The sequence below is a fragment of the Bacillus rossius genome, chromosome 15 (genome assembly GCF_032445375.1).
Source record: "Bacillus rossius redtenbacheri isolate Brsri chromosome 15, Brsri_v3, whole genome shotgun sequence".
NCBI lineage: Eukaryota > Metazoa > Arthropoda > Insecta > Phasmatodea > Bacillidae > Bacillus > Bacillus rossius.
The window spans coordinates 16,828,886-16,852,971 of record NC_086342.1 but is presented as its reverse complement, the minus strand read 5'-3'; the positions used below and the strand labels follow the sequence as shown (position 1 = coordinate 16,852,971).

The 24,086-nt window shown below is 37.2% G+C and overlaps 1 protein-coding gene across 4 annotated transcripts in view; it reads right to left on the bottom strand.

The window, feature by feature from the left end:
- LOC134539323 (talin-1) overlaps positions 1-24,086 on the bottom strand; it is a 202,146-nt gene that overhangs the window by 8,665 nt on the left and 169,395 nt on the right. For all 4 annotated transcript variants that reach the window (XM_063381246.1, XM_063381247.1, XM_063381244.1 and 1 more), the window contains 7 exons: positions 20,389-20,505; positions 18,781-18,966; positions 16,082-16,298; positions 14,371-14,495; positions 12,281-12,406; positions 9,655-9,900; positions 2,587-2,879 (listed from right to left, as the gene is read on the bottom strand). In XM_063381246.1, the coding sequence (XP_063237316.1) occupies positions 2,587-2,879; positions 9,655-9,900; positions 12,281-12,406; positions 14,371-14,495; positions 16,082-16,298; positions 18,781-18,966; positions 20,389-20,505 (1,310 nt within the window). The remainder of the gene's footprint in view (positions 1-2,586; positions 2,880-9,654; positions 9,901-12,280; positions 12,407-14,370; positions 14,496-16,081; positions 16,299-18,780; positions 18,967-20,388; positions 20,506-24,086) is intronic.

Genomic DNA, 24,086 nt, shown 5'->3' with positions numbered 1-24,086 from the left:
TTAACAGGTGAATGTGTTGATGAAAGGGCCAACTTCATGTTCACAGCACCATCCGTTACTATGGCAACTATTTTGTTGGAGAGCCCCCACTTATAAAACAGTTTCCCAGTTTTCTACAACCAATGCGGCAGTATGTGAGGCACCTTCGAAGAGAATCACCTCCAGAGCCAGTTCTGTGAGTGCCCAGTCTTCTTTAATGAAATGGGCTGTAACACTAAGGTAGTCTTGTCCTCGGACATATGTCCAAATGTCACTAGTTACTGCGATTTTTTCTGCACTTGCTAATACATTCATGACTTGACACTTCAATTTATCATACAAATATGGTATCACAGTATTTGCCAGATGCTGCCTTGTTACCCTATGGTATCTTGGCTCTAGATGGGAAATTAATCTGTGAAAACCGATATCTTCAACAACAGAAAATGGTTGACTTGTCAGTGCAGACCATTTCTGCTATTTTTTTGGTTATTGCCTTACTCCTAGGATCATCACTGCCAAACGTCTTTGTTTTGTTTATTGATGGCCATCAATGTTAGTTGCCTTAGAACTCCGGGTGAGGAAGCTGAAGCAGTTTTTACTGCTTCTTTCTGTGAATTTATTCCTGGAGCTTAAGTTACAGTGGAACGTGAAGATGAAAGGGAAAATTATATTTGTGCACTACTACCAGCACTGAAACTGGGGATGCCAGGATCATCTTCACTTTGTGAACTTGATATAGGATTAGTGTGTGACACAACATGGTTTTTAACAATGAAGATGTCATGTTTCCTTCGCAAGTGATTTTGAAGATTTCTGGTACTGAATGTTCGTTTGTTTTTTCCACCTCTCTTAATACAACATTCGCACGAATCACAAATCGCGATCGACTCGTCAGTTGCTTTAACGGAAAAATAATTCCAAACAATACTCTTTGCCATTGCATTTACTTATTATAACCAAACACTCAAACAGCACCTCACTTTGGAAGCTTTCTATATAATTTTGACGTGAATTGTTTACGTTAGGAAGATCAATGTTATAAGTTTGGCACACTAAATGGTTTCACCACTAGATAGCAGTGTTGTTCGATCCAAGCACCACATTCATTTGTTTTAATGCTTTCATGGCAGTCTTTTGCATATTAATTTCTAAGTGAAAGAGTAATTTGTGTATAACTTGTCAGTTCATATTAAATTCAGAATAAGAAAAGCGTAAATTTTATCTTGCAGTAGAATTAACCTTCTTAACATTACTTTAAAAAAACGTAGTACCAACACATCTGCAAGAAATTACCGTTAAACTAATAGTTTTTCTTCACGTACGCAAAAGCAAAAAAAAAAGTTCTAGAAATCATATATTCTAAATGGAAAAATTGTTCATTACAATTTCCGCAGTAAAAACACATTCAACTAAATGCCAAACAAACTAACGTATTTGACTTACCGTCCCGTTTACCTCTCATTCTCACCACCACAGCCGGGCATATTTTTTCAAAATAAAAAAAAGTAAACAAGATATACTGCTGCTATGACAGCGCACCAAACAACAGAATTTTTTCCCGAGCCAAACTCGCCCATTAGACAATGAGTTTTGTTCCTAACCTGTAGTAGAATTTACCTTAATTGCACGCAAGAAACGACAGATTAACATGCGTGAAATTCGTGAAATTAGTTTTTATTTAAAATGAAATATTTTTTGTATTAATTTTCAGTGTTCATAATTATAAGCGATCATTGCAGTACAGGTTTTTTACGGCTGGAAAAATAATATTGTTCGGCCTTATGAGGTTATCGTAATTGTTTGAGTGTTTCCGTTAATATAAATCTGGGTATCGTAGTGAAGTATGTACTGAACTTTAATTAAAAAAATATCTGTATAAAGTATAAATCTATAAATTATTACAATCGGAATCGGAATAAATTGGCCGTTTTCCGATTCTTTGAGCATCAGTGATTTACCTGAAATCGGCCGGTTCCGATCTCTTGCCGATGCATCGGTGACATCCCTAGAGTAGACATGTAATCTCTAAATGCAATTCCCACTGGTTAAGATCAAATTCAAGACACTTCCTTTACAAAATTAACTAACGTGCCATTCAAGACCAACTTTCTGTAGATAATTGCAAAGTGAATTCTTGTAATACATGAAACACAGAAAATTGCATCAGAAATTAATTATAAAGTTTTTTTGCTAGAATTTTAACTAACTGACTGGCAGGCCCTCTAAAAAACTTTAAACAGGCAATAAAAGACTCTCTTAGTCTCTGGTATCCAAACTGTCTTTTTAAATATTTATGTTAGATGCCTACAAAGGTGCCCCTAAATAATTTTTTTTTTTTTAAATGGATGGGCAGAGATAACCATTTGAGGCAAGTCGAGCGAATAGCTTCTGCTCAACTATGCTGAAAAGTCGAGAAACAGGATCGGCAGAGTGGAAGGTCGTTGGAAGGGTCGGAAGGTCGGAAGGTGGGAAGGTGAGAAGGTCGTTGGAAAGGTGGGAAGGGTCGGAAGGGGTTGGAAGGGTCGGAAGGTCGGAAGGGGTCGGAAGGGTCGGAAGGTCGGAAGGTCTGAAGGTTGACAGAGCGGAAGGGGTCGGAAAGGTTACCGGGTGGTGAAGGACTCGTAGCCGCTGCCGTAGCCGTCGGTCTCGCCGTCCGACGGCGACGTCTCCCCGCCCTTGAGCTTGTACTTGGCCTGGCGGATGGCGGTGAGGCGGCCGCGCGCCTCCTCCAGCTGGCGCTCGATGCGCAGCACCTCGGAGCGGGCGTTGATCTCCTGCGCGATGCCGCCCACCATGCGCCTGTTGAGCACCAGGCTGCGCTCCTCCTCCTGCTGCATGGCCTGCTGAGCCGCCCGCACCAGGTTGTCCGTGGCGCGCTTCACCGCGTTGCCCGCCGCCTGCCGCACCCACACCCACACCGTAGTGCGACACTGCGCTCGGCGACACGCGCGCACAAGTCACTGAAATTATAAATGTACTCATTTTTCATTTATTAACAAGATGAAACGGACAAGTCCATTTAGACACCTGCGCCGAGTGACGTCACACCCGGTGCGGGCAAGATAGCTGGGTAGCTCGTGCGCATGAGCGCAGGGCGGACAGAGATCTGCAGGCAAAGCGTTGGCAATCGGCTCTGGGAAGTGGAGAACGAAGGATGCAGGGAACGGATGGTGGCGGAACCCGTAGTGGCCGTTGCTTGTTGGCTATCGTCGGGAAGCGCCGCTCGGGAGACGAAGGCGGACCCCCGGGTGGACAGGAGCAGCAAGGGCTTCCCGGCGGAAACCTGACACGACCACAGCCCCGGGGTGACGCCGTTAGTGGCGGCGCGGGCGAGGGCGTTCGCAGGTTGGTCATCGTGCTGAGACCACTGTGGGACCGAGGATCTGGCGATGTCTCGTCAAGAAGAAACGGCCGCCGTGCAAAAACTTCGCCCCGGGTGCCCGGGAGAACTCCAAGTTGAAGGTGGGGATCAACCAGTTAAAAACGTACCAGGCGTTTGGGGATCCAGAGGCACAGTACCTACTGTTAATGTGTTAATGAAAGGGACCAATAGGGTGTGGGTTAGAACATGTCGTAAAAGAGTAATTTAATAACTGTATACAACTGTAATATATTTTAAATCAACGAATTTTACAGAATTATTACAAGACATAATATTGTGATTAAAAAAAAAATTTATATTTAAAATTACATTAAAGTTTTTCCCACCTGGAAAAAAACTAATATTTCCCAAGATGGTAAATACCCTATTTTATCATGGTTTTTTTTTACCAGGGATGGAAAAAACGTTGCCAACACTGCTGCATTAAGTCATTACAGAGAAGTCACAACATGGGCATTTCATACACTCCGATGCTGCCGAAATTTCTTATCCTAATCCCCAGCTTGGTTCAGGCTCTGCACCACTGGTTTACAAAATTCATGTGAGTTGTTAACAGAATATTTAACGTGTGTGTGAGCTGAGGAAGTTAAGTTAATGTCTAACATGTACAGACAAGATTATCCAGTGAATTGTGATAAAACTGAAATAACAAGCATGTCAATAGAACATATAACACTGAAATGCAAATCAATACACCATTTAGCATTGAAATGTAACTAAAAAAAATAAAGTCAATCAGCAATTTGACAAAAATTAACTTAAATGACTAAAATGTTATCTTTTACTATGGTAAATTCATTAAATATAATTTAGCATGGATTTTGTATCAAAATTAATGATGTAAATGGATTGGAAAAAATTAATATCACGTTGTTTGATATTGCATCTCTCATTAGATGACATGCTTTTAAATGAATGACCCTGGCACATTTTAAAAACACACATTAATTTGCCCATTTTATTTTATTTTTTTTGAGTAGTTCTGTTCTAGACATGTTTGTAGGTAATGATTTTATTGCGTAAGTGCAACATGTGTCAGTCAAAATGAGACTATTTTAATGAAATAAGTACTAAGGAAAAATTTTCAGTTTCACATTTGTTGAATAATACATTTTTTTTAAATAATAATATGACAATGTATAAAAATAAAAACCATAACAGTGATTTACTGAGTTAAAAATGAAACTGACCTAACTAAAAAAAAACACATAAAATCTTGTCTTAAACAAAATGCAAAAAGTTCTGGTTTTTTAAGCCAAAACTTTAGTAAATTTTCTTTATTTATCTACGAAACTATTTTTAATGATTTCATGTTTTAATATTAGGTCTGTACAAAAATAAAAATTTTTTAATAACAAAATGAATCATTTAGTATCCGTATTTTAAAAACATGCTATGAAATAAACAACTTTTTTATTGCATATAACTTCATGAAAAATTAAAATTAGGATAGTCACTATTGTACAATATAAATGTGTAGTACATAGTTTTAATATATCAAATGGCCCTTAGTTTATGTCAAAATGTGCACAGTGAACAGCAGAACCGCTAGTTTATACAAGGGGAGTCTGTGAATTCCAAAAAAAATTCCATTGTTTGAAAACAAGTAAAATAAACAATAAGCAGTTAGCAACAACTTCAAAAAAAAAATCCTTAGAAATGTATTTTTGTTTTTAAGACTTAATGTGTTTATAACCATTAACATATTATTAAAAAAACACTATCAAAAAGTATTTCTTAAAATATGATTTTAAAAGTATCGTGGAAAACTGATGACAAAATTTTTCTCCCAATCATAATATTCAAATTTGATATTCACATTTGAGAATATTTTGGCATTTGTATTACAGTAGAACCTCATTTTTACGTACCCGCGATATACGAATTCCTGCGATTAACGTATTTTTTTTACATGCACTGTCAATTTCCCTATACTAATAATGCATTCTTTTCCCGCCTTGTGCAAAAGCATTTCCCACTGTTTGCGTAGAATTAGTGCTGTATTTCGTGGCAAACCATCGGAAAATTTAGAGAAAACAATAAATTCTTAAAAGGAATAGCGTGAAGTTTAATTATTAAGCGTTACTGCATTAATGTGTATGGTCACCACAGCTTCGTTCGCCATTGTAAACAACTTACTTTTTTTTTGTGCCACGTGCTATTGTATACCATACGGCCATGAACCAAACGTATGGTGACATAAACATGAAAATTAATAAGTACTTTTCTTAGCGTTCCCCTTTAATCTTAAATGTATTATGCATGATAATAAACGTGAAAACTCACATTTTAAATACACAAAAGAGCGGATTACTGTTCCATTATTAAAATACGTTTTAAGCAACGTACTAGTTTCCTATAAATATGGCGTCTTCATGCATATTCGGCGATGTTCATTTTAACACATTAGAAACATTCTGAAAAGGCAAATGGCTGCAATGAATATCCAAACAATGCAATGGCAATTTAACTTCTATTCCTCAACGTAAACAATTATATTGATGGTGGTAGCTATCGTTTTATAGTATTATTTCTCAAAAAATCTGAAATTAATAAAACTTTAACACATAATTAAATACAAAGTTCAAAAATCAAATGTGTTACAAAATTTCAGCACCAAGTGGATATATCAAGATGCTTCAACATTCTCATTTCTTACACAAGAACAGCAAATTTCATGTTTAACTTTCGGCAATAATGAAGAACGGCGATATTGGATATATTTAAAATTTTAATTATGTGAGATAGTGAAGTTCTAGTTAATATATAAAAACGTAACCGTCTCTGAAATATTATTTAGTGTGGTATATATTTTCTTATTGTTTCCCATATAGTGAGATGATAAAAAAAATTTTAACATTTCCCTCATTTTGCATTTTCCCGGTTTTTACATATTTTTTTCCTGGTCCCTTGAAATATGTAAAAATGAGGTTCTACTGTATTAAAAATACAGATTTCTCTTGGTTTAAAAAATATTTTGCCACCTACCCCATAAGTAATTATTTAACTAATCATTAGCTAAAATTATTTAGCTAATGTATTTCATTTTCAAAATTTCAAAATCTGTAGATAATGTAATTCCTCTCTCTCTCTCTCTCTCTCTCTCTGTCTCTCTCTCTCCCTCTATCTCTCTCTCTCTCTCTTCCCCCCACCTCTAACATATTTTCAAAACATTACCCTGACATCCTCCAGATTTATAAGGTCTATATACTGCGAGCCAAAAGTGTTGTGGGCTGGGACCCGTGTTTGATGAAAACACAAGAGCCCAATAATAGGAGGAGACTTACGGAATCAACAGCACGGATTTGACAAGAGCCCACTTACACATCAACTGTTTTCAAAACACATCTGCTGTTTTCTCTATACTCGTTAAGCACTACGTGGTCAACATATTTTGAAGGGGTATAGCTAGGGGCCTGTTCTTTTCGCGATCGCGATTAAACGACGATAAACGCGAAATCACCGTTAAATACAGTTTTTACGCGAAATCGCCATAACACAGCATTTTTACACGAAATTTTGTATTAAAACGCGAAATTTAAATACTGGTTAAAAGACTTGTCTCGTCAATGGTAAACAAACACCGCAACATGGCCGCCAAACATTAATCATAAATGCACTAAAGCAAACAAAAGCTTACACACGCTCACGTTATAATGTTAAACCCAAAAATATACTGTAAAAATACGCAAAACTACGGCGTTTATTTTCCTTTCCGGCATAATGTTTGGATAGATAAGGCAAACAGGCGAGGTTTTAAAGCGTACGCACACCGCTCGGGGCACTGACGTCAGTTTGGAACAGCGACACCGGATAAATACAAAAGCAAGCAGATGATTGGGCGAACGGTGTTTGGAACAGCCTTACGTGAGTGGCCAATTGGCCATATCACGTCAGCCAGAGGCGCTGGCATATACAGTAGAATACCGGTACAACGTACCTCATTATAAAGTATATTTCACTTTAACGTATTTTTTTTAAGTCCCCGCCAAAAATCGTATCTTCACCATGCAAAATGGTTTCAGTTTAAAGTATCATATTTTCACTATAACGTATAAATTCTACTCGTAGCGTGGCATTACTACACCAAAATTTACTTAAACTGGTAAATAAATTTCCAGCTAAATGATTAATGTTGTAGAACAAACATACACAAATACCACCACAACGTATTATCTAACCTCTAAACCCTGAAAACAAAGTTACAAACAGTTGCGCGCACTACCATAGATTATACCATACGTAGTATGCGACGTGAGCAACACAACACCATTCGATACATCGAAACATGGAATTTTGAGAGTAGTATTAATTATTTAGACAATAGTGTTATGCTACGCTAATATACTGTTTGACGTCTGTGCCGGGATATTTTATTGTTATTGTTGAGTTTATTTTCAGGTTACGTTATTTAGACACCGCATTGTATTTGTGCTGCAAAATGAGATAAATGGAGATAAAAAGAAACGAAAGCAATTCACGCTTAAGGAAAAAGTGGAAATACTCAGAGAACTAGACAAAGGAAAAAAGCAAGTCGCAGTTGCGAAGACATAATATGAGATAGAACATTTAGTTCAACAGAGCATCATTCAAGCTCAAAAACAAACTGAAAGAACACATTTTTTAAAAGTAACTAAACTTAAATTATACATACACACCAATGTTTAAACTGAAGTCAGATGTTGGCTAAAAAATAATGTATCTTACAATATCGCTATTTTTGTATTTTTTAATTTTTTTTTTTCTCTTTGTAAAGATGATATGTATGTATGTTTCAGTACTAAGTACTTTCAGTACTAAGTACAAAAACTTGAGGTCCCTGTAAGTACTTAGTTCTGAGATTCCACTGTAGTTGGAACAACGTCGTAGTATCAAGCAGATTAAATGGCGCCAAAAAGCGGAAAAAATGTAAACAAACATTAATTTTCGAATGGTGTGACGATGATGATTAGTTGGCCAACAGTTTTTATAGATTTTGTTGGGTCGTTACAACAACGCGGAAATACCATAACGCCGAATGTCAAAATTGACCAAAGCCGAAATAACAACTGAATGAATTTGTGTGTGTTTCTTAAATGTACCTTAATGCCGAAATACCACAATCAAACCTTACCTTACCTTACCTTACCTTACCTAACCTAACCTAACCTAACCTAACCTAACCTAGCCTAGCCTAACCTAACCTAGTCTAACCTAACCCAACCTTGGTGGCAGCCCTGTAATTACATTTTTCGGCGTTGTGGTACACAGCAGTTTTCTAGCTGTCGTCGTGATCAATTTGGCATTTCGGCGTTGTGGTGCGTCCTCGATTTTGTTAAAGGGATTAATAGTTTTCCAGATTAGTTTATGGGAACGAACTAATAATCAGTGTCTAAATCAAAAGTATTGTCATATAAATATATGTAACCTATTTGTTTAGGGTATTCAGTAATGAGTAGGTTCAAGTAAAATTATTTAACTTAAATAATTTTAGATATATTTACGGTAACACACGCTTTTTTTTTTTTTTTTTTTTAGTTTTTAGCACCGCTTTTGTGTTTTTAAGTGAATTTTAGCACCACTTTTGTGTTTTAAAGTGAATTTTAACACCGCTTTTGGTAATTTTTAATGACGAAATCTGAAAATTTTATTTACCACTTTCAGGGGGCCCTAGGTATAGCTTATAGCACTCCGGGTAAAAAAGTGACACGCAGGGAAATTTTTTCAAATTCCTTATCTGCACCCCTCTGTTTCTTTTTCCAACCTCTAATTTCCCTTCCAAACAGCTTACCACCCACGCATGCTTAAAGCTAGCAAGTCGTTTGGCTTGCTATATAGCAATCAAGAAAAAGGGGGGGGGGGGGGGGGGTAATACAGGCATCATCTACCCTAAAACATTACATTCTTGCAACCAGAATTTCACTATAAGATTTGACAGCTCAAATATTCGTTTCCTTGACTTTTCAAAAGTTTTCTCTTCACATTTCCAGGTTACTTCCCGAGCCATTTTTCGAACGCCCAAGACTTTCGCGGGTTGCCCCACGCTCCGCAGAGCTGGAGCGATCACCCCCCGCGTGACGTTACCGGACGACAGAGACACCACACACGGAAACACGGTTAGGTTAGGTTAGGTTAGGTTAGGTTAGGTTAGGTTAGGTTAGGTTAGGTTAGAATAGGTTAGGTTAGAATAGGTTAGGTTAGAATAGGTTAGGTTAGAATAGGTTAGGTTAGAATAGGTTAGGTTAGGTTAGGTTAGGTTAGGTTAGGTTAGGTTAGGTTAGGTTGGAGACACTGGACACGGAAGCACGGACCTGCAGCCTCTTGGTGCTCTCGCTGTCGGGGTCGGCCTTGACCTTGCAGGCGACGAGCAGTTGGGCCGTGGACGAAGCCACCTGCTTCGCGCTGGAGATGAGCTTCTCCTCCGACTGCACGCCTTGCACCAGCGCGTTGGCCGACTCCACCAGGCTGTGGGTCGCCACGGCGACCAGCCGCGCCGCCGAGATCAGCCCCTCCGACCACTGGCCGTCGTCGGAGCTCGTGAGCGGGCGGCGACTCACCTGCGACGACAACCCATCACCATCGAGCCACAGGGGAAAAAAATTGGTTGTCTGTAAAGTCGGTTTACGGATGATAGTTTAACGTGACGTCATGACAAAACATTGATGAAATGATTGCAATGGAAACCACATTTAACTTTTCACTTTGCTTTATAAACAGTCGAATGGAAGAGAGATAGATGCGGCGCAAGCGTACAATGAGCGTAACGGGACACACTGTAACGGAACAATGTGCGTAACGGGACACAACGTAATGGAACAACGTACGTAACAGGACACTTTTTCCGTGCGTGCAGCCGGCGTTCATCGATTTATTAGACGTCATGTCAAAAACATTTGGTTGCCCGTCTGCACGTGACGGATATTTACTTCATTTACTACAGCGTATCTCATCGTTAGTTTACAGAGTGGAATTTAATGGATACCTATTTACTCTCTCTTTCCCATGCACAATTTTTGCTATTACAACTGTCCTTGTTTCGATGTGCTCTGAAACGTTTTAGACACAACTTTATAATGCACTGAAAATTTTAAAAGTGTCTGAAGCATTGGTATTATTTTCCTTACCTTCTGCCATTTTCTGGTCAGAACAAAAATATCCCAACTTCAAAAAACAACAAATTTCAAACGTCACATCTAAAAAATTTTTTTTAAACATGGCATTAAACTACGGGTGAAATATGAAATAACGTTTGTTGTTGGCAAAAAAAATTACGTCCGCTAAGTAATAAAAGTTAGGCGTCCGTAATTTTACTAGACAGTCAAAGATACTGCTGTAGTAGAAAAAAAAATTAGAGACATTAAACTATTTTCTTTTAATAGTTTGTCTGCTGTGTTACAAATCTCTTGACGTACAGTGGCCATTCCAAAACTGCATCTTTTACAGTGTTTTGACAGTTAAATAATAGTAGAATACTTTCACGTTTTTGAGGTAGTGTAATTATGTAAAATGAACCCTACTTAAAGAGAACTACACAAAAAAAATATATATATATATATATATATATATATATATATGAGATAACATTGGGAAATGTTTTCAATATAATGGTATATGAGTATATGACTTTATACTTATTGGACATGTCAAATATGTAACGAGTTACAAAAATATATCGCAGTCTCCTCCTGTTGAGTTTAAAGAACTCAACATTCACGTTTCAGCCCATCTCTAGAAACTATAATTTGTCATGGGTAGAACTATACTGATTCACAAAATTAAGCCGATATGCCGATATACTGATTCAATGATTCAGAATTGATACAGAAGAAAACACATTTTGGTTAAAATATTCTTAAAAATGTACTAAATTACCCAAAATGTCTCATTCTTAGAAAAGAGTGTAATGTATTAGTATTAGTATGCAAAAAATAGTTAAAAAGCAAGACAACCTAAGATGAACAGAATAGGTTTTATTTTTTTAACCAGCAGTAATATTTTATAATAATAATAAAAAAAAGTGAGTGCTTGCCAAAAGTTCGAGGTCATTAAAAATTTTACAATAAACAAGTCAACATAATTTACATAGCCATACATTGGCTCACTATAGAAAACATTTAGGTAGCGGGCGATAGAGGTGGTTGCTGGACCAGGGTCAGAAGACAGAGTGGTTTGAGTCTTTTTGTGTGACAGTGCATGCAGAGGTGTTTTAGTAAATACTATAGAAATTATGTTGTCTCTTCATTTATCAGGCCTGTGTTATGGTAATCTAACAACTTTTTGATCACCTTTCTTGTATGATGAAATATTGTTTCGTGAGGTGGTAACACAGAAATGTACAAAAAATACCAGGAACCGAAACAAACAAAACAAATTGGGGAACAGCACAGGCCTAGTAAATAGTCACGCAAATGTTAGTATCCATGGTCACTTGTGTGATGAACAGGCTCGCAAGTGACACTTTAGCAAATACCTAGTGGCAAAAAAAGTAAATTAACAAAATTTCAATACAGGAATAGCAGTTAATAACAGTAACGACAAGAACATTAAAACATCCAACAGCCACTCTGGTCGAACCACGTGGGTACTGACCCGACGCTGATAAATTTGGGTTACGCCGGAGTATTGAGATCAAACCCATATTCCTTATCACACAATTGTTAACTGCTAGCAACCACAGCCACCAAGAAACCTCTTATTTGCCAATCGTAACAAAACAATCTTTTTATAATACAGCCACTAAATTAAATAACACTGCAACCTTTTTACAACAATATATTCACTATAGCAACAAAGTATTAATGAAAAGACTGACACTGACACTTCAAAACAATGTCTTTCAGCTTAAGTTTGTATAGTTTCCAGATAATGTAGCATCAAAATTCATTGTAGAAAATGTGAAGAAGAATAATTTATATATATATTTTTTTAAAAGCTTACCTTTCCACTGTCAATCAGTTCTCGCTGTGCGGCTGACGCAGCTTTCACCAGAGCCGAGTTGGCTGCAGCGATGGATTTGGCTGCTTCCAGTATCATTTCGTCAAAGTTTAAGTTTTCATCTGCCTCCTGGAATCAAGAATGAAAAAAAAAGTTAAGTCTGCGCAAAACTTTCACGTTTACTGTTTTTTTACATTGCACATATAACTGCTGTGTATGAACGAACAGAACATAAACATTACTAAAGAAAACACATTCTAATAGTTCAATACCCAGATCATTTTTACGATTAATAAAAGCCTACAATTAATTAGTGGATTCTTTTCACTCCAGGCTAGGCTTAGCTATTCTATAGACATGCATGTTATTTTAGTGGCATAGGCCAATACCATGACTGGTTATACTGTACGCCACATATCTGCGAGCCCAAGCGCCACAAGGAAAGGACGTGTGGCTGTCAAATTCAGGACAACACATGGTTGTGAGGTTGCGACACCTGCCACGCCGTCTCGAACAAAACACATGACTCTGGCAGCGGTGACAAGATTTATTTCTTTCTGCTCTCAGATATATGGCACACAGTATAAACATTTATCCTTGATCATTACAAGGTCCAAACTGTCCAAAACATACAGAATGAATTATAGTAAAATTTTTACTAAAGTGAAACATGTGTGTGTTAGTTACACATTGGTAAGAAATGAATTTGTGAGTGTATCTTGTGGGAGAACCCCAAGAAAACCCCACCGACTTACAGCAACGTCTGCCATGTTTCTCCACTTGCAAAAACTCAAGGTTGGAACCCACCGAAGGCGAGTGATAAGTCTCAAGGTTAACACATACTTACTCTCAACAATTTCCCCAAGTTTGCCCTATTTTCCCTGCCCAACCAAACTTTTTTTTCAGTGTCTCATCAATCAATGCAAGATATCATAAATACATATGACTAAAAATTTGTATTGCAACACACTTCAACCACACACACATGTCGAACGACCATAAAAAATTTCGCGCAAAATACACATTTATAGTTTAAATTGATATCAGTCTGTAATATAAAACCAATAATTTGACCAAACTTTGAAAAAATACATATTAACATTAACAGTGCCCAGGTGAATGATTACCCCACATTAATGTGCCAAGGTTTTCCCTGTGTCTATGCAGATTTGATTTAGGCCCAACTTAACTAGTTATAGTCTAGATTTAAGATCGGGGAGTTAGTCATGGCATCAATTGCTACTATGGCTGGCCAATCCCCAAACAAAGCACACAATGCATGCTAACTATCTGCATGGCTGAAACCCTGCATAATTAGGCTTCTGTCTGAGACACATTTTTCCCTCCCCTCCCAAACAAATACATTTAGTTTTAGTTAGGTTAGGAAAAAAAATTGTGAATGACTATCGACATTTAGTATTGCTTCACATTTATTAAATCAACACAATTGATTCATTAATAAATTCCCTTGTGTTAATTTAATGATGTAAACAGATGAGTTTTTGATTACACTTGAATTTGTGATAGTAAAAACACTATTTCTTTTAATACATTAAAGGGAAACATAATATAGTATTAAAAATTACTAAACCAATAAAATAAATAAGATTTTGTCAATTTCCTCGGGTTTTCCAGGATTTAAAAACATGCTTTCAATTCCATGATTTTTCCGTTTTCCAGATTTTCACTGCCTATAAGGAACCTTATGACCACTCAATCACCGAGGCTCCTGCAGTTTGTAGTCAGTTAAATTTTTCCAGATTCGTATGAAAAATAATTTCCACAAACTAAAGGCTTTTATTTCAAATTCGATTGTATGGGTCTCTCCACTGAAACTCACCACAGCTACAAGAAACACTTCCAAGCCTAAACTTGTCTTCACGTAGTAAACCCGTGTCCTTGGATCCGACGATTCAGCCCGCCACTGTAATAATATGTTTGATTCCTGGGTGATTATGAAAAAACAACCAAGAATATCAAACATATCTCACAGGAGACCAGGCTTGAGATCACTTTCCGCGTCGTCTTCCTTCTCCAGCGGACGCTCCTGGAAGCAGAAACTGGACGGGACGGAACTCTGCCGCTCAACTCACCTGCACCGATCTGCGCGGACGCAGACTTGCCAACTTCTTGGCGGCGGCGTCGATTGACGCGGCAGCTCCGAGCAGCTCATTCTCGGCTATGACTGTGGGATCATCCGGATCCACCCAGTTGGTACCTTAGTAGAAAACCACAATAGTTATCAATAGGCTTGGAACCCTGTTCAAATCAAATTCTGACTATAATATCAATTTTTCCAAGAATATGAAATATTTTTAGAATACAATTTAAACTTGCAGTAAAACATTTTTTTATTTATAGCTCACAGAAGTTAAAGAAAAATTAATGAAAAAATACAGGAAAGGGTTTTAGTCTTGCATGAAACTTTGTTGGTCTGGTGTTATGGAAGGTGTCTGAAAACATGAGTGTTCTTAATGCTAAATATTATTGATCGCAATATCACTCTGAAAAAGGCTGTGTTTAGTTTGTATTACTGGCAATACATCTTTATATTATACATACAGTGAGTATTTATATGGATGTGATACCTAATAGATCTAAATTTCCATAAGTATTATAGTATCTATTGGTAATGAATAATTTAAAAAAAGATTCAGTTTGAAGTATTGAGTCGAATATCAATTAACTGAATCAAATTTAAAATTTTCAAAGACTTCCAGTGTTGATGCGTCTACTTTTTCCTAGGTTCTGGGTTCGGTTCCGGTTCTTAAAAATCGGTTCTCGGTTCTCGGTTCTCGGTTTTCGGTTCTCGGATCTCGGTTCTCGGTTCTAGGATAACTTCCACCTACATCCTGTGGTGCTACAGAAGCTAGTAATACTCTAATACTAATACAAATTCGGTTAGGTAACAACTTTTTTTTTGCTGAGTCAATAATTAATTAAGGTAAATCAAAAATTGCTTCAAAAAATTGTAAAAATCAATTCATAAAGAGATTATATAGATTACAAAATAATAAATAATAAAAACTTTTTAACAGTAGCAGCACACCAAAACAGCTGCAAGTTTATGTATCATATAACGGATAATGGATGTAACCCTCAAGTTAAAAGAGAGCACACACTAGACAATATGTTAGCTGAGTTAGACACGATTTAGGGCTGCAGAAGTGGTAGCAAACACCTAACGTTCCTGCAGACAAGTATAAATCATGGTAGTTTTACATTTAATTCAAGATTAATAAAAGTACATTTATAAAGCCTGTGTTAGTTTCCCACAGGTCTACTTTTTGGTTGAAATGATCATCCCTGTCTCTAGGTGAAAATAGTGACAAATAAAGGGCCTGGCATCTTCCCGCACAAAGAACTCTTTTGTTTACGGGTGGGGAGTGTTTGGACTTGTAAATATTGTGTGTAATTTAGTGTATAGTGTTTGGAAACATTTGAATTTTGAACTTCCCGCGCTGCTTGCTAGCAGCGCCAAGTTTTTCAAGTTGGCTGCCTGCCAAGGTGGGTAGCCCTGCAGCTTCCGGCAACGAAGCAACAGTTGTTGTTGAACCATCATGGCGGTAAGTTGTGCTATCGTGCACGCTTGCTGCCAATCGAATTGTTCGCGTGTGAATCGTATTAATTGTTTCGTTTTATATGGATTTTACCGTCTCGTACGTCTCTGGACAAAACAGGGAGTGATATCTTTGTAATTAGGGATGAAGGAAGGGGTGGGGGCCCTACAACAGTATTTTTTATGAGCTTCTTGCATGGAGAAGGAGGTGGGGGGTATAAGCTATGGAGGCAGTCTCCCCCCACCTTTGAGGAGCTCCGCGGAGGACACGAGCTCCGTGACGCACTGGGCGATGCGGCGCGAGATGGGCGCGAGGGACTGCTTGGCGTCGCCCGCGCCGCCGGGCCGGCTTAGCACGTGCAGGATCGTCTGCAGCAGCTCGCGGTACTGCACCGCCACGTCGTGGCCCGCGCGGAGCGCTCGCGACCGCAGCTCCTCGCTCTCCGCGTTGTTCGCCGTGCCCTGGGGACAACAGGCACGCACGCTCGCTCCAGCATCCGTCGGCCGGCGCTGGCTCGACACGCTGCCTGCCTTGTTCCGCAGCGCGCATTCACTATCTCGTTCCGATGCACAGTTTCTGCCATTAGCGCTGTCCTTGTTTCGGTGTGCTATGTTGCCAGATGTACTCCATGGAGCAGAAACGTTTTAGACACATCTTTGTAATATAGAAAAGTTTTTCAAATGTACTTGAAACATTGTATTTTGTAAAGAAAAATTTGTAATGTAATATTTATTCATGATTTCAACTGTTTTGTTATAAATGTTTCATATCATTTTATATTAATTTTTTTTTTTGTGAAAAGCACAACATTTTATGGAATGCCATGTTATAAATAGTGACCGACTGCAAAAAATAGTATCACCTGTGAAGATACTGTCAATAGTCACTAATTTTTAGTCTTAAAATTTTTTTTAAAAATATTAAAATTATTGTGATTAAAGTTGGTATACAAAATTGGATTTCTCATCTTAACAAAGCCAATGGCAATGGTCACCTTTTACTCTGTACTGCAATCTAAGCATGAGACAGACTATAGCAGCTTTATTAGATCAATGTTGCCAACTGCCAGGCACACTGATCAGTAATCACATTTAAGCATAAAATAAATAAAACATGCAATAAAGTGTATGCCCAATATTGGACTCCACAAAATGATCAACGTTCACTCTTATACAGTAATGAGCTAATCTAGCCAGAAATTAATTTTAAAATCACACAGGTTTGCAAACCTCTTTACATCAAAAAATATAAAATAAGTTTTAAGGATTTATAATCATTGTAAGTAAATCACAAAAGGTTTACCTTATTACATTAGCTACATGAGCGACATTTATCATACAAAATGCTGATACACGCCATATTTGAGACAGGTCATCAGGTTTCTCTGTTTCCGTGATAAATAAATAAAACTCTGTAATTCCATATCTAGACATCTGCATCAGTTAAATAAATCTGTTCCTGCTAATGAATGAATTTATACAGTCAGTACTTTGGCCTCAGCCAGGTAAATTAGTTACATATATCTTATAACATACTGATGTTCCTGAAATAGCTCAACGTTTTACAAGATAGATGTATAGATGTACGTTAAGTACAAATGTTAATGCACAAAACTTTATTTCGCCTCTCTCTTAAGAATCATTTAACCCATCATTTCAATTTTGAATTATTTGGAAACAAATTAACAGTAGCAAAACAATATTTAAATTAGTTTTAGTCACTGTTTAAAGTAAACTCCACATAAAAAATTGATCTGCAAGTTCAATGACAAACAAAAATTTCTGAAACTTTTAACAATACAATTAAAAATAACATTTTCCCTTAATTTTAGGCAACATAAGCAGAATACAATGATGCTATATCTAAAATCAACATGAAGACTGATTTGAGGATTTTTTTGCAAATACTGCAGACTGGTATTTTTATTTTTGCTTACAATTAAACTGTTATAATTTGCTTAATAATGGATTAGCAATAGTGTTCTCAAATTATTAATTACATTACCTATATGGTTTTTTTTTAATCTTGAATATTGAACATTATGCTTTACCCTCCATGTTCATATGTTACATTTTCAAATCATTATTTTTTTTTCTAAATATAAACATTGATATATATATATATACAGTAGAACCCCTCATATCCGACCTTCCCACAACCGACTCCTCCGGATATCCGACCTAGTCTCCGTGGTTGGCGAGCCTGTTCAGACTTGAAAAAGTGACGCATCTACATGTCTTCGTGTCGCAAACCGTCAGTTCAGCCGTGATTGTTGGTGCAGAATGTGCTCCTACTATAATCTTGTACTGTTCTGTGTTTTTTTAAACGTAACGTAATGTATTGTGGGTAGAAAAAGTGGAGGGACACTTCCGCAAAATCAAGATTTGGCAAAACTGAAACAAAAATACATTACTGAATTCTTTAAATAAGGTATGCTTACATTGTATTCATCTTCTCATTTATAATTTAACAAAAGTAAATGTTTGAAATTTATACAGCAACATTTTTACAAATAAAGCTGTATTACTGTACATATAGCTGGGAAAGGCGTTTTTTTTTTTGCTCCTACGGATATCCGACCTTTTGGCCGTTCCGACCATGGCCCGGTCCCGTCATGGTCGGATATGTGAGGTTCTACTGTATATATATTTTTTAATTTTTGCATCGAACATACATTACATGTTACCTGCCATTTGTAATAAGTCAGGAGAATATTCAAACTTAATATATATACCTGACTCGTGGCATCACGATCACCCACTATAGTTGATTTTCTGTTTTTTCCGCGGATGGTTAATGCATTTAACGTTAGTTTCATAGCCTTACTTTCCAAATATACATCTTCACAAAGAAAGAAATAACATCCAGTTCCAGGTTACTATTTTACACTTGTGTTAAACATATAAAAATGTAGATCTTTCGAGAGGGGCTGAACACCGGTACCTTGCAGACGGTGAGCATGTCGGAGATGGCCTTGCGGCCCATGTTGGCCGCCACGATGACGTCGTCCTGCTTGCAGCTGTTGCCGGCCGCCACGGCCTTGCCCGTCGCCACCGTGATGGCCTTGGTGGACCGCACCAGGTCCTCGGGAGTGGCGCTGCTCTTCTGCTGCTCGGGCGAGTTCAGGGCCTGCGGGCAGGGACGTCTCGACACCTCATCGACACCCGAGGTCATCTCTCCCAGACCTCCTCCTGTACAGGAGGCGGAACCTATTATCTAAGATCCCGGGTTGTGAACAGTTTTGATAGCAAAGTAAGGTTAACTGCCCCAAGCGAGTCGTTTCATGAGTCATCGTCCCCCCCCCCCCTCCCTGTAACATTTGGTGGAGATTGCCGGGTAGGACATACCGCAACCTTTGGTGGAGTCGCCGGATATGTCTACCGTTACACATTGGGGTGGAGGCACCGACTATGTCCCCCACGCCACACTTTGGTGGAGGCATCGTTTGGAGAAACAAGTGGAGCACCCCGAAAAAAACCACTCAGGATGTTCACTCAAATATCTATAAAAAATTTCCTTGTCTTCTCCATCATGACTTTCCAAGACCAAAAGTACAAATTTTCCTGGTGATTTTTTTTTTTTAAATAATTGACCTATTTTGCAATTTTCCTGACGGGAATAAATATAATCCAGCTTCCACCATTCCTAAAGCTGTACTAGTTCAAACATAACCTTTCATATGCCCTTTTACAATATGTGGCTATACACTGAAACACCATTTGGAAAGAAGAAAAAAAAGTCTTCAAAGTCTGGGTGATGGCAGCATGACATTTCCCCCTCGAATTACTACCACTGAAGAATTTACATGACTTTTTCCAGGTTCTAAAGTACATTCCCTTACTTCCACTAACCAGTTTCAACTCCCTGGTTTTTTCCCTGACTTTCCAGAATGTGGACACCCGGCCACTGAATAAAGGCAATCTACCACCACATTTCCTACTTGTGAAAAAATCCAGGTTCGACCCTCGAATCGCCCTGGTGGAAGGGCAGGTGATATGACCAATCCACTGTGGCCCCTTGCATTACTAACAGCTACATTCGTAAATATGTACTTCATAACATGAAAATGACCATAATTTGACTGATGAGTAGAGACCGGAAAAATTCGCGAATTCATCTCGCGACAGGCTAAAATACAAATAGTTATACCTCAGTGCTGCCTCTGCTATTGGCTCACAACTCACCTGGATGACTCTGGGCCAGTGAGAAACACCCAACCAACGCTTTATCGAATCACAGACTGCTACGTTGCGGCGTCTCACAAGACAGCAGCCAATGGGTGGGTGACATTTGACCGAGAGGAGTACGTGTAACCATGGAGTTCATCCTGGAGGTCATTGAACCCGCGAATTTTTCCGGTCCCTACCGATGAGTATTGAGAAACATTTATTTTTCACCCAAAAAAAAATGTATCTGAACACCGAAGTAAATTGAATTTTAATATTTTTGGGTTCACGTTTTGATGAAAGCAAAGCTGAAATAACATGAACAGAAAAAGCACGGAAATAGGGGGAGGGAAAATACCGTGGACGGACGCCGGACCACACTTACCCTGATCTCCTGGGCAATGGCCTCGATGGTTGCCTCCAGGGCACGGGTGCCCCTCGTGTGTTCGTCCTCCACCGCCTTCACCGTCTTCAGCAGTGACGTCACGTTGGTCACCATCACCTGCGACGACAAGAGGGACAGAGCCACGTCACGTCACGAGACCGCCCGCGTTCCGGTGCGGCGCACGGTTGCAGACAGACAAGGCAAGTTGCGACGCAAGCAGGCTCTCTCTACCATCGCATGCAGCTCAACACGCTACTCAGAAGCAGGGAAGCTGGGTTTTTGGTATATATAAAAAAAAAAAAAAAAACCGTGTACTAGGTGTTAAGGCCCCCTGCCTAGCTGGGCCAACATACTGCGTGCAGAGCTTCAAGAAAAAAAAAAACACCCGATGTGGAAAACTTCTCAAGAAATCAGAGTGAGTGGTGTCTATTTACGAAAAGCATTCAAGGATACGCTGAGGGCAGATGAGCAGTTCTTTTCCCGTAGAATTTTTTTTTAAACTGTAATTTTTACAAATTGAAGAGTGACATGGCTAAAAATGTGTGTTTTCAGATCAAATTTTAGGCCTGAAACATCCCGTAGAGGTTTTTGAAAGCGCTCAAAGGACTTGCATTACACCTTCATCTTCATTTCTTCATCATATGATGATATGGATACCCACAAATCTCGTTTTTGACCTATGCACGACGAGAAGACTGCATGATAATTCTCTTTGGCTGAAGTTGCAGAAAAAAAGAACATATATATATATATGCAAGTATGCGAGTACTGAATTTTGCAAGTGTGCAGCGTTATTTCTACCTCTCCCCTGCCGTCTCGTTCTCTATCGGTTCCCCCACCACATATCTAACTATTCCTCTCATTGAAATTTTCGTGACACTCGAAAACTGTAGCCTCCTCATCAAGAAGTTCACAAAAAAAGAGAGAGAGAGAGACAGGTCTTCTCCAAAAATAATGGATATCTTCAGAAAATTTTCACGTAAAAATGAATAGATAAATTTAGCAAAAATTTTTCACTACTGGAAAACTACGCTAATTAAACAGAACATCATGGTTATATAAAACTAAAAGGCGTGTCTAAACTTTTAATCGAAGTGGAAATGATGTTTACTAGATTGATACCTATAATAATCATCAGTCATCAGTAACTTATAGTTAACAGGTCTAATGTTTTAGTCTTTTTTAATATATTTATATTGACAGCAAATTTGAGAAATGTCATTATTATTTAGAAACATTTAAAATTCATGAATAGAATTCTGGTTGCATCTGTTTAGTTTAAGGTGGATTTTATGCTTTTATAAGGCCTCTACAAGATGTAAAAAAAAACATGTATTATTAAAAAATGAGATATTAGTAGAGGCAAGACTATATGGTGAATAGCGATAAAACTGAAATAACAGTGAAACTGAAGTCAATACACCGCCAAACACCGAAATAGAAGTCAATAAACGGCTTAACACCGAAATACAAAGCAAAACACAAAATGCAGCAAAATTCACCTAAATTACCTAAATTTTTTCTGTTAAAATAAGGAAATGATTTCATAAATTTTAATTTAGGATATTATGTACTAAGTAAAAAAAAATATTTAATTCCAATATATAATTTTTTTAAAGTAAAGTAAATTTAAAGCAGTCTATAGATGGTACCTACAGAGAAACATCTGGTTTTAGGTATTTAACATTGAATTTTTTACTCTATTAATAGTATTAAAATAAGACCACGACAAAAAGTAAAATTATATATATATCATAAACAAAGAAACATTACAGAAGAATATTGAATGTTTTTATTGAATTTTTTTTTACTTACACTATCAATATATATATTTTTTTTTATGTATACATTTTAAGCAGCTTAATACAAATTTTTTTAGCAGTTTTTCAACATTAAAGTGCTTGAAATGTACTTATTATTACATATGTTTAATCTTCAATGACAATAAAGATGAAATATACTTTTTTTAATTTTGAAATCTGCATATTTATTACACCATAAAATCTTGATTCTAGGTATATTAGTAATCTAATTTTTCACAATAATGCCATTTGTGTTGCTACACAAAAACTCATTAGAGTAAAGTATAGTTCAAAAATTTTGAACACACGCATCCACACATGCCTACCTACCCACCCACCCCAAACACAACAAATCTGAGAAAATTATTGTCAGAATATTTATGCACATGAAAAAAAATGCACTAAGTTTATCTTTCAACAGATTTCCCCATGCTCTGCAAAGACAAAAGTGTAAAGTAAGACCAAGTACTAAAGCATGAAAAAAAATTATGTAGCAGATATAGCAGTTACATTAATTTCAAGGAAAAAAGGTGCTATTTAAAAATGTTTTAGCACGCAAAGTGGTTTGTGCTGTCAAAATGTTGCTCACTGAATTTTCACTTACAAATAACTGATTGAAATCAGGCGGTGAAAGACAAAATGAGACTCCCTTCACACAGGTATCAATTCAAGAACGTGCAAGATCTCTGCTAATTCTTCCAAAACAAAACCACAAACTTGTTAATCAATTCTAAACTGAAACTACGGACATGCAATATTTACTGCCACACTTTGATCAATTCCTCCAAATTTTGTCCAAAACTGTTTCTAAAATCTCTTTTGCAGAATCAAAAAGAGCCAAAGTAATGACGAAAGTTTCACTCACCGCAAAAAATGATCAAGCAACTTTGTTTTAATTAAAATGTAGGCTAATAAGGATCTTTACATACAACTGACAATGTACCACTAAGGGTTTAAAAAAAAATTAAACCTATTCAGGTAAACAGCTGAATATTACCAAATCAATAAATAAAGCTCAGAATAAAAAGGCATAACGGTTAGTGTAAGCCACATTTTCACACATTAGAAAACAAATTTCATGCCAAAAACTGACTATTCTTAATACATACCTCTAGCATGAAGAAATTTTTATTTGAGTTACGGGTAAAAAATTAAATGAGAAAGTCAAGCTGAATGTGTCAAAATATCATACATGATATTTAAATTTATTGTGATGAAAAATGTCAAATACAAATAAAATCATCACCCGAAAATTATAACTGTTTAGCTATCAGAATTTTTTTAGCAACTATAAAAATATAAAAAGGTTTTACAGCCACTGTATTACAAAAACAATGTTTACATAATTATTTCTGCCTTTGAATAATATGCTGAATACACACAGAGATGCCTGCAACTATTAAGACGAAAGCGACACAAACTATAAAATTATCACTCTTTCTAGAAATTTGTAAAACTAGGATTACCAGATGAATGATGCATTGAAAGAGGGATTTAGCAGATAAATGTACCCAGAACCAAAAACATAATAACTTTAAGGCAATTAAATCAAACCATCACAGTTTTTCTCTGAGTGGTGTTTCAATATACCTAATGTCACTCAACATTATACAAGTGCATACATAACAAATTTTGTTTATCCAAACAATTTTAAAAAAACTATTTTTTCCCCCCTTTAACAGCATAGGTATATTTATTAAATTCACGTCACATCAGAGTGACAAGTAATTAATAAAGAAAAAAATATATACTTTAATGGACTACTAATGTTGCAATCTTCAAATGACCCATGTATTCATTATTTTTTTTCTGTTCATTATATCAAAAATGGATTTTTTTAAAAAGTCAACATTTATGTTTCTTTAAATTCCAAAGTTTCAGAACATTGGCATATGT